The 12192-nt window shown below is 41.4% G+C and overlaps 1 protein-coding gene across 2 annotated transcripts in view; it reads left to right on the top strand.

The window, feature by feature from the left end:
* The window catches only part of FLOT2 (flotillin 2), a 115424-nt gene that overhangs the window by 65951 nt on the left and 37281 nt on the right, over nt 1–12192 (top strand). For both annotated transcript variants that reach the window (XM_089682991.1, XM_089682992.1), the window contains exon 4: nt 4678–4801. In XM_089682991.1, coding sequence (XP_089539117.1) covers nt 4678–4801 — 124 coding nt within the window. The remainder of the gene's footprint in view (nt 1–4677; nt 4802–12192) is intronic.

Genomic DNA, 12192 nt, shown 5'->3' with positions numbered 1-12192 from the left:
GACTTTTATCAGAGTTTAGCAGCAGAATTTAGGGGCAGTTAAATGTCCCCCTCCTGAACGCAGCAGAATCGCATTCAGGAGAGGAACGCATTGCCAAAAAAGCCAAACGCGACAAAAACGTGTACCTAAGTGCTAACCACGTTTAGCGATTGAGCGTTTATTTTAATGACAAGTACTCTGGCTAATGAAATGAATAAATGTCTAAGCTCTAGACGTGGTACCATGTTTACACATGCTTTTTGCCACGTTTAGCGGTTTTTGTTACCAGTAGAATAAACATTCCAGTGTACATGTAGCCTTACGGAGAAACTTTGTTTCCCCTGCAAGCAGCTAAATAAGCAGTTAAAAAAGCAGTTAAAATATTGTGTAGACTGATGCCATAGGATTTAGAACTTTGTGGATGGTCCTGCCTGCCACAGCATTTGTTTGTTGAACATCTGCAGAGTTACCACTACTTCATCTTTTGCAGTTTTCAGTGTCCGCCTTCTTGTTGCACATTTGCTGTGTGCTTTTGCTTATTCACTGTGCATCAAATAGGATGGGGCAGTAGTGAGGGGGACACAGGAATCTTCAAAGCTTAACCAGAAAATAGTTGTCCACTTGCCAGTGCTAAGTGGAAAAAGTATGTGATCACAAATCTGAACTGCAAAACCTTTGTCAGGGAAAAAAATGTTTATGCCAGTGTATTTAAAGGGCATGTATAGTGGTTTTGTAGACAAATCCAGCCAGCAGATGGGCCTTTTTGATCCCTTTTTTTATGTAAATTCTAGACTCTTTATCAAAGAATTGCAGGAAGCTTGTTGATGGAGATCAGTAGCTCGGACCCAAATGTGTACACAAAACTTGCTGAGTTGTAGTGGGTGACTCTCCTTTTCAAACAGCCCAGTCCAAAGTTAATATAAGAAAATACTGCCCAAAACCATGATGGTTTCCTTTTAAACAGAGTATATAACTGTTTTGACTGATTTCTACTTCGACATAAAAACAAGTGGAATGGAAGCACCGTTATGCCTCTTGCACACAAGTGTCTGCAATATAAATTCCGGCGTATTACCCCCACGCAGAAAGCCCTGGTGCTGCACACAACCGCCCATAGAAATTAATTCTTATTATTATACAGGATTTATATTGCGCTTACATTTTGCACAGCGCTTTACACTATAAAGGGGGACAGTACAATTACAATACAGTTCAATACAAATGAATGGCTGTACACTGACATACACCAGTGTTTGGTTCACATAAACACTCGTATAGCTTATGGGCATAAGCAGAAAATAGAAAATTATTTGCTGCATATGGCCATATGCTATACAAGTGTTTTATGCATGCACCAGTTTATACCAGGGTACAGCCACACACCCATTCATGTCTATGGGTTACTATACGCAGCACCTGGGCTTTCCATGGGTTATACACTAGAATTTACATTGCATAGGAGGTGGTGTTAGAAGGTTGGCTTAGTTATTGATCCTTCATTGAGGTACAGTTAGCTGTATTGCAAAATATAGATTAAGTGAATCTGTAGCCCAAAGTAACCACAGTGCTGTTGGAGACACACATAAGGCCAGGTCAGTGAATATTACAAAATGTGACTAAAAATTCAATGTCGATTTGATCAGTGCATATACAATAAGATTATTTTTGTTTTTGACTTTTACAGCTCTGTTTAAGAATGTCTGTCTTATTTAAAGTTATAAATGTACTTTCATGTCCTTAGTGGGGTTGTGCAGGCACCCTGAACGGCTTGATAAGTGTCAACATGGCATGTTTTTACTGTACATCTGGAAAAATTATAGTTTTTACCTGTAGTGTTTAAGCCCTGCAAACCCTCAGCCTAAAGCGGAACTAAAGGCAGCTTTTAAACACCCCTTTTCTCCGATCCTGTCCCTCATTGGCGCTGGCCTCTTCTGGGTGCTGGTTTTCATCCATCCTTGTTGGCCAGTGCAGAATGACATCACTCCTGCACATGCACAGGAGATCATCGTTCTGGCACATTGAGGATCGGTCTGGACACTGTTGGCAGAGCTGTGCATGTGCAGCTCAATTTACATGCCAGGGGATGTTGCAAATAGGTAACTGTATTTTTTTTTTTTTTTGCAGAGGAGACATATCTCTTCTGCAAAACAAAAACCTGCCTGCTTGTGGTATACAACAGTGGAACTTTAGTTACGCTTTAAAATTCCAGTAAAAATGTAAATAAAGGAAATGCCTTCATTATTGGAGTCTCTTGTTTTGATATCCAGCTCTTTAGGTCAGGAATGCTGAGATCCAAAGAAACTCTGGCATTTAAAATCAGTTGTTTACCACCAAACTCCATGCGGTCTTTATTCTTGAGTGAAGACCAGTGGGCAGGTTTCAGATGTTACAAAGTCCAGCATTGGTGTCACTTTGTAGAATGGTGGTAGAATGAGAAGTGAGACACTACAGCTGGACATTACTCCCCCTTTGGCTAGTTTTTTTCCCAACATTTAATAGTTAAATAGGAATGCCCTTTTAAGGAATTTCCAATGACTACAGTCAGGTCCATAAATATTGAGACATCGACACAACTCTAACATTTTTGGCTCTATACACCACCACAATGGATTTGAAATGAAACAAACAAGATGTGCTTTAACTGCAGACTGTCAGCTTTAAATTGAGGGTATTTACATCCAAATCAGGTGAACGGTGTAGGAATTACAACAGTTTGCATATGTGCCTCCCACTTGTTAAGGGACCAAAAGTAATGGGACAATTGGCTTCTCAGCTGTTCCATGGCCAGGTGTGTGTTATTCCCTCATTATCCCAATTACAATGAGCAGATAAAAGGTCCAGAGTTCATTTCAAGTGTGCTATTTGCATTTGGAATCTGTTGCTGTCAACTCTCAAGATGAGATCCAAAGAGCTGTCACTATCAGTGAAGCAAGCCATCATTAGGCTGAAAAAACAAAACAAACCCATCAGAGAGATAGCAAAAACATTAGGCGTGGCCAAAACAACTGTTTGGAACATTCTTAAAAAGAAGGAAGGCACCAGTGAGCGCAGTAACACCAAAAGACCCGGAAGACCATGGAAAACAACTGTGGCGGATGACCGAAGAATTCTTTCCCTGGTGAAGAAAACACCCTTCACACCAGTTGGCCAGATCAAGAACACTCTCCAGGAGGTAGGTGTATGTGTGTCAAAGTCAACAATCAAGAGAAGACTTCACCAGAGTGAATACAGAGGGTTCACCACAAGATGTAAACCATTGGTGAGCCTCAAAAACAGGAAGGCCAGATTAGAGTTTGCCAAACGACATCTAAAAAAGCCTTCACAGTTCTGGAACAACATCCTATGGACAGATGAGACCAAGATCAACTTGTACCAGAGTGATGGGAAGAGAAGAGTATGGAGAAGGAAAGGAACTGCTCATACCACCTCATCAGTGAAGCATGGTGGTGGTAGTGTCATGGCGTGGGCATGTATGGTTGCCAATGGAACTGGTTCTCTTGTATTTATTGATGATGTGACTGCTGACAAAAGCAGCAGGATGAATTCTGAAGTGTTTCGGGCAATATTATCTGCTAATATTCAGCCAAATGCTTCAGAACTCATTGGACGCCGCTTCACAGTGCAGATGGACAATGACCCAAAGCATACTGCAAAAGCAACCAAAGAGTTTTTTAAGGGAAAGAAGTGGAATGTTATGCAATGGCCAAGTCAATCACCTGACCTGAATCTGATTGAGCATGCATTTCACTTGCTGAAGACAAAACTTAAGGGAAAATGCCCCAAGAACAAGCAGGAACTGAAGACAGTTGCAGTAGAGGCTTGGCAGAGCATCACCAGGGATGAAACCCAGCGTCTGGTGATGTCTATTCATTCCAGACTTCAGGCTGTAATTGACTGCAAAGGATTTGCAACCAAGTATTAAAAAGTGAAAGTTTGATTTATGATTATTATTCTGTCCCATTACTTTTGGTCCCTTAACAAGTGGGAGGCACATATGCAAACTGTTGTAATTCCTACACCGTTCACCTGATTTGGATGTAAATACCCTCAAATTAAAGCTGACAGTCTGCAGTTAAAGCACATCTTGTTCGTTTCATTTCAAATCCATTGTGGTGGTGTATAGAGCCAAAAATGTTAGAATTGTGTCAGTGTCCCAATATTTATGGACCTGACTGTATTTTCTCACAAAACCATGTGCTTTTGGCTCTATTTTTGTGCTTGTGTTAATTTTGTGCTGGTCATTGCTAGGCTTTTAGGTAATACTCCAGACCAAACAAAACTCATAGAAACAAATGGTACCAAGAATGTAGGAGTTACAGCTTAGTTCGAACCTACAACAGGTTGCTGTTTATGGGTTGCACAATGCTTAGAGATGATAAAAAAACTGACAGGTTTTTCAGCACCTATAAATCATATGTAGGCCAGCATATGTAGGAACACCAATTGTGCCAAGAGTTCTTAGATCTAGCTATTCTTACCCTAATGTTTACACATTCAGGGTAAGAAGCAACATCAATGTATTTATTTAGACATTATACAAAATTGTGCTACTTGTATGCACTAGCTACATTTTATGTCAGTTTTACTTTTTCCACTTGACTTGGAAAGATGAATTTTCATGGAACTTGCTGTATGTACGTGAAAATGCATATACCGTAAACCATTTATACAGTTGTTTGGGGTTTTTTCTCTTTCCAGGTAAAAATCATGACTGAGAGAGAGCTCCTGGCTGTGGCGTGTGAGCAGTTTCTTGGGAAAAGTGTCCATGAGATAAAGAATGTCGTACTTCAGACCTTGGAGGGTCACCTGCGATCTATTCTTGGTACAAAATTTAGACCGGTTTACTTGCTTTATAGTTTAAATACAAGGATACCTATTTCCATTTCTTTTTCCATTCTGCATAAGTGATTTTTGGATTTGCACATATTATATGTTGGGTTTGTTAACACACTGAGTTTATTTTTATAATGGGTTTAAATTAATCAAAAGATACTTTATTTTTTTGAACGGTTAATGCCAGTGAACTTTGCAGCAGAGAGAGATGTTCTCTAAAAGATCATTGAGCATTAAACTGTGTTTGTTTTTTTTGGTTTTTTTAATTGTATGTCCAGGCATTACCCAAATTTACCCCCAAACCTCCCTCTCTACTTTTAGAGCATGTCCAAGCATTTTTTTTTCTTGTTGAATATTTTTTTTTCATTAAAATAAAGAATCCAAATAGTTCAGAGATACAAGTATTTAGATCATCTGTACATATGCCTAGGAAAGGATGACAGATAATTTAACTGAGTACAGTGGTACAAAGATAATGGATTGCAACGGTCCATCAAGAAAACCAACCATTTATTTTAAACCTTGGTCCTGTAGCAAGAAGCTCCTTTAACGTCAGCACAATTGTAAAATCCTTGTAGGGGCAGCTGTTGGGAGCACATTTCCTGTTGAGACAGGCTACATCTAGAGCGCTTTCTGTGTACACAGTATATGGGCTGACTTTGAGAGTCAAGACAGTAGCATTGTTTTGCTGGGAAAGTCTTTGTATGGATTTGAAGAAGCACAGTGGTTGATGGGATGAAGGCGGAGTTCATCAGTTGACAAGGCAGGACTGACATTGCTGGTTGGAGTTTCAATGCAGAAAAGACCGTATATTGTCAGCGCAAACAGAGGTTAGAAGCACATGGTAAATCTAGTATATCAAAAGGTATTTGTACATGCTCTTGAGACATATACTGACTGTTTTATCCTAATCCTACAGTACAAGACACACGCTGAGCAATCATAGAGCCTTGTTTAATAGGCCCATACCTTCAGGTAATTGGACTCTGGCAAAGCTTTGAGGACAAACTCTCTGGGCACCTCCCTTTATTACCCTACCCCATTCTGTGAGTCCTCAATTTTTTTTTCTATTGTCCTAAAGTGATTTACCAGTTCTCCCTCTTGCATCTCTATCTTGCGGATAAATTACTCTTAGCTTAACCTGTTTGTTAATTTATCTTTGTATTACTTTACCAAATCTTCACTGTCTCCTAATACCACCTTAGAAGCAGCACCTCCAGATCGGTGTAACCTTGGTAAAACCTTGGGGGTCATACCCAGACCCCACACCATGGGGAAGGCCTTTGTTGCTTCGGGCACTGGATCTTGAGCAGTACACCTCAGTACTATGGTACATATATAGTCAGCTGCGTGCTATACAGGTCCAGTGTTGTGGACCATCTCTATGGATCCCATACCCTGAAGACCCCTTCAGTGGTTTGGCCTTGACCTTATATAAGAACCAGCATCTTGGATAGATGAGAGAGGGTCACCCTTTATCTCTGACTGTTACTGTAAAATTGGGACTGTTTGGAATGTAAATGAATCATACAACAGAAAAAAGCAACGCTTTCAACGGGATCTCACATGGAAGCTGAGAAAAAACGGTGCCCAAGCTGATAGTTTCTCCAGTATCACTCGTAGAACTAGATGCAAAATGGGATACAGCCGGCACCTTGGTAACATCCAGTTGCGGTTATATTTATTTAGCTTGTTGGCGAGTAGAACATTATATGCTTACATGTCTCAGCTGTGAAGCCATAAGGCCTCATGGCCATACTTATGCTGTACTCTCACTATAACTTTCATGCAAACCAATTAGTTTACATGTATTGGGATTTTTTTTTTAGCAAAGACATGTAGCAAAATACATTTTGGCCTAAATTTATGATGAAATCTGATTATTTTTTATTTTTTTCGACATTGTTGGTCTTTTTTTATTTATAGCTCAAAAAATAAAAAATGCAGAGGCAATCAAATACCACCCAAAGACCATGCTATTTGTGGGGGGAAAAAGGACAAAAAGTTAATTTGGGTGCAGCGTTGTATGACTGCTCAATTGTCAGTTAACATAATGCGGCAGCATATTGCAAAAAATGGCCTGGTCAGGAAGGGGGGTAAATCCTCTGGAGCGCAAGTGGTTAATAGCTCCACAGTGCCTGCAGCTACAGAGGTCAACAAAGGCTTATTCTAAAGATCATTTACTGCTTTCCAAGAATATCTAAACATGTGATTAATGGGCTGGCCACAGTTGCACTTTCAGCACACTCTGTATGCTGAAATCTTTTATAGGTCTGCTCTACCTTCTTTGTTCCTTACTGCGTTAATAGTGCAGGCTGATCTTCCTAGCATAGACATGGGGAGGAGGTGGCATTGCTGCTGAGATTATATAGAATTCTGGAAGCCTGGCAGCCCTCTAATATAAACACACAGCAAGTGTTTGTAAGCTGTTTAAAGTGGACTGAAACCGGACTTAGTTGTGATCTTTGAGCGACATTGAGAAAGTATTCACAGCGCTTAACTTTTGCCACATTTTATGTTAGCCTTATTCCAAAATGGATTAAATTATTTTTTTTCCTCAACATTCTACAAACAATGCCCCATAATGACAACTTGAATGAAGTTCATTTTGAAATCTTTGCAATTTATTAAAAAGAAAAAAAAAACACATGTACATAAGTATTCACAGCCTTTGCCATGACACTCAAAATTGAGCTCTGGTGTATCCTGTTCTCACTGATCATCCTTGAGATGGTTCCACAACTTGATTGGAGTCTACTTGTGGGAAATTCAGTTGATTGGACATGATTAGGAAAGGCATAAACCTGTCTATATAAGGTCCCACAGTTAACAGTGCATGTCAGAGCACAAACCAAGCCATAAAGTCCAAGGAATTGTCTGTAGACCTTCCAGACCGTATTGTATCAAGGCACAGATCAAGGGTACAGAAAAATTTCTGCAGCATTGAAGGTCCCAATGAGCACATCTGTAAATGGAAGAAGTTTGGAACCACCAGGAATCTTCCCAGAGTGGTCCGCCCAGCGAAAATTAGCGATCGAGGGCCTTGGCCAGGGAGCTAACCAAGCACCCGATGGTCACTCTGAAAGAGCTCCAGTGTTTCTCTGTGAAGAGAGGAGAACCTTCCAGAAGAACACCCATCTCTGCAGCAGTCCACCAATCAGGCCTGTATGGCCAGTTGGAAGACACTCCTCAGTAAAAGGTAAATGGCAGCCCTCCTGGAGTTTGCCAAAAGGCACCTGAGAGACTCTCAGACCATGAGAAACAAAACTCTCTTGACTGATGAAACAAAGATTGAACTCTTTGGCCTGAATGCCAAGCGTCATGTCTGGAGAAAACCAGGCACCGCTCACCACCTGGCCAATACCATCCCTACAGTGAAGTATGGTGGTGGCAGCATCATGTTGTGGGGATGGTTTTTAGCGGCAGGAACTGGGAGACTAGTCAGGATCGAAAGAAAGATGAATGCAGCAATGTACAGAGACATCCTTGATGAAAACCTGTTCCAGAGCACTCTGGACCTTAGACTGGATCGAAGGTTCACCTTTCAACAGGGCAACAACCCTAAGCACACAGCCCACATAACAAATGAGTGGCTACATGCCAGCTTTTATGAATGTCCTGGAGTGGCCCAGCCAGAGCCCAGGCTTGAACCCAATTGAACATCTCTGGAGAGATCTGAAAATGGCTGTGCACCGTCGCTGATGGAGCTTGAGAGGTACTGCAAAGAAGGTGAGAAATTGCCCCAAAATAGGTGTGCCAAGCTTGTAGCAGCATACTCAAAATTACTTGTGGCTGTAATTGGTGCTAAAGGTGCTGCAACAAAATATTGAGCAAAGGCTGTGAATACTTATGTACATGTGGGTTTTTTTTATTTTAATAAATTGCAAAGATTTCAAAACTAACTTCTTTCACATTGTCATTATGGGGTATTGTTTGTAGAATGTTGAGGAAAAAAATTAATTTACTGTATTTATCGCTCCATAAGACGCACTCCCCCCCCCCCCCCCCCCCACACACACACAAAGGGGGGAAAATGTCAGTGCGTCTTTATGGAGCGAATATAAAGCGACCGGTCCGGTATTTCCTCCACCACTGTGTCAGAATACCGGGCCGGCCACTCAGCTGTTCTTTCCTGCAGGACCTTACCTGTTCCTCGGTCCAGCGCTGCACAGTCTTCCCGCCCCAGCATCTATGACAGCCGGGTGCCCAGTGCGCATGCGCGAGAAGCGCTGCGCTTTGTGAATGGTACGGCGTCTTCTGGGACACATGACAGGTCCCAGAAGACGCCGGACCAATCACAAAGCGCAGCGCTTCTCTCTCATGTGCACTGGGCACCAGGCTGTCAGCCTGGTGCCCACACTTAAGGATGGACAACTCTGCGGAAGTGGGAGCGGGTACCTGTCAAATTCAGGTACCCGCTTCCCCTCCCTCCTCAAAGGTACACAGTCTTTTTTTTTTTTTATTTTTATTTTTATTTAAATATATATTTATTTTCCATATAAAATACAGATTTTATCATTACTCCCATATAACATACAAAACTATCAAATGTATCCAAACCATTAATTATATCCCTTTTCTATCTTTAACCCCTTCACGCCTAAGGGTAAAACAAATCTAAATGCCTAAGCACAATTCTGCACCGTTGACATGTGATAGCAAAACCGTACATATCATCACAACTACTTTGCACATCCAGGTGGATTATACCTTGATTTTTTCAGGACAAATTGGGCTTTCATTTGGTGGTAAATGGTAATGGATATCTCCTGATTTTTTTTTATTATCAAAGGAAAACTGGCCAAAAATAGTAAAAAAAATCCTTTTTTTTAATTTAGCTATGTGTTTCTTGTTATGACCATAACCTACCACCAAACAGCAACCCAAAATAAATTCTCCAGCTCTTGACGATCGCAGCGATATCATATATGTGTATGTTATTTGTTGTTTGTACCCGTAGTACAGCCCAGAAACCATAGTGCGCATTTTGTTTTTGTCTTTTTTTTTTTTTTTTTTTTTACCTAAAACACACTAACACTAACTGACACTGACATTAACACTAACTGACACTGACATTAACACTAACTGACACTGATACCATTTTTTTTAAAATCCTGACCTTGACCTTTGACCCTGACCTTTGACCTTGACCCTGACCTAAACACTAACCCTGGCACTGAACTAGATCAAACCTTGATCTAGGTATTTTTTTTTATTTTTTCTTTTATTTTTTTAATATTTATTTATTTATCTTTTTTTTTTTTTTTTACAAACTTTTTTTTTTCTTCTCTCTGACAGGAGTTCGAGAGATACAATGTATCTCTCTTCTCCATTCATAGAGAGAGAGAGAAAAAAAAAACAAGGGGGCCGGGCTGCACAGTGACTGATCACTGTGATAGCCAATCAGAGGCTATCACAGCGATCATGTGACCCGGGACCGGGAGTCCCGGGTCCCGATCGTTAGAACGGGACCCGGTGCTCTCAGTGACACCGCGGTCTCGGTGCTGGGAGCGTGCTGAGCGGCGCGCTCCCAACACAAAGACAGGTACGCAAATATGCGGCCCCACGGAAAAAAGCCCAGGTCCGTGAGGCCGCATATTTGTGTTACGTCGGCGTCAAGGGGTTAAGGTACGCAGTCTTAGTCTGTCTGCAGTCTCTGGTCATCCCCTGTACTGTCTGCAGTCTCTGGTCATCCCCTGTACTGTCTGCAGTCTCTGGTCATCCCCTGTACTGTCTGCAGTCTTTGGTCATCCCCTGTACTGTCTGCAGTCTCTGGTCATCCCCTGTACTGTCTGCAGTCTCTGGTCTGCCCTGTACTGTCTGCAGTCTCTGGTCACCCCTGTACTGTCTGCAGTCTCTGGTCACCCCTGCACTGTCTGCAGTCTCTGGTCACCCCTGCACTGTCTGCAGTCTCTGGTCATCTCCTGTACTATGTCTGCAGTCTCTGGTCATCTCCTATACTATGTCTGCAGTCTCTGGTCATCTCCTGTACTATGTCTGCAGTCTCTGGTCATCTCCTGTACTATGTCTGCAGTCTCTGGTCATCTCCTGTACTATGTCTGCAGTCTCTGGTCATCTCCTGTACTATGTCTGCAGTCTCTGGTCATCTCCTGTACTATGTCTGCAGTCTCTGGTCATCTCCTGTACTATGTCTGCAGTCTCTGGTCATCTCCTGTACTATGTCTGCAGTCTCTGGTCATCTCCTGTACTATGTCTGCAGTCTCTGGTCATCTCCTGTACTATGTCTGCAGTCTCTGGTCATCTCCTGTACTATGTCTGCAGTCTCTGGTCATCTCCTGTACTATGTCTGCAGTCTCTGGTCATCTCCTATACTATGTCTGCAGTCTCTGGTCATCTCCTGTAGTATGTCTGCAGTCTCTGGTCATCTCCTGTACTATGTCTGCAGTCTCTGGTCATCTCCTGTACTATGTCTGCAGTCCATTGGTTCAGAATGTTTGTTTTTTTTTCTTGTTTTCCGCCTCTAAAACCTAGGTGCGTCTTATGGTCAGGTGCATCTTATGGAGCGAAAAATACGGTAATCCATTTGGGAATAAGGCTGTAACATAAAATGTGGCAAAAGTTAAGCGCTGTGAATACTTTCTGGATGCACTGTACTACACTCAGATAAGCGCTGCTGTTTTTCCATTTATATACTTTTTTTTTTTTTTTTTTTACACCTTTTTTTTTTTTTTTTTTACACCTTTTTTTTTACAGAGAAGCTTCTCTAACAGGTGGCAGCTACCTAGAGTACAGCCTTTTTGGACTAGTATTCAGACTTTTATTCAGATATGTGTTATAGACTATACTGATTTTTGAGGACTATTTCTGCATATTTTACATCCTCAATGGTGCCTTCCTTTCTTATTCCGTAAGCGCCACTGAACCTCCTTGTTTGTTCCCAATTTTTTTTTTTTTTAATTCTTTATTCAATTTTCCAATACAAAGGGGTACAACCACCCATAATAATTAACATACACCAATGTCGTAAATCACTTATGGTTTCTTACCTCCCACCCCACCTCCCACATACTCCCTTCCCAAATCACCCTGGTCCATCTCTTAATTTAACTTAACTTTGACTCCTCTAGTGTTTTATCTATCCTCATCTGTGTCCCATTCCTATCTCACCCATTTTCACTTTTCATGTTCTTCTTCATATTCTCTCTATTTTTCTCTTCATAACTCCCAATCCATTCCAAATATCTTAGATGTTTTAAATTCTAACCAACAGCCCCACACCTTTCCAAGTTCTTCCTTTTTATCTTCTACCTCATGACACAGCTCCTCCTTCCTAAAAAATATTTTCCACTCTACTTAACCAATCCTTAATTCTGGTGGCTCCAACATTTGCCAGAACTTAGGGATCAGGCCCTTGGCGGC

Source organism: Staurois parvus, unplaced genomic scaffold (assembly GCF_062004578.1).
Source record: "Staurois parvus isolate SC_StPar_1 unplaced genomic scaffold, SC_StPar_1.0 ptg000299l, whole genome shotgun sequence".
Lineage (NCBI taxonomy): Eukaryota > Metazoa > Chordata > Amphibia > Anura > Ranidae > Staurois > Staurois parvus.
Note: the sequence above shows the minus strand (reverse complement) of the source record. Positions and strands in the feature narration are given on the sequence as shown.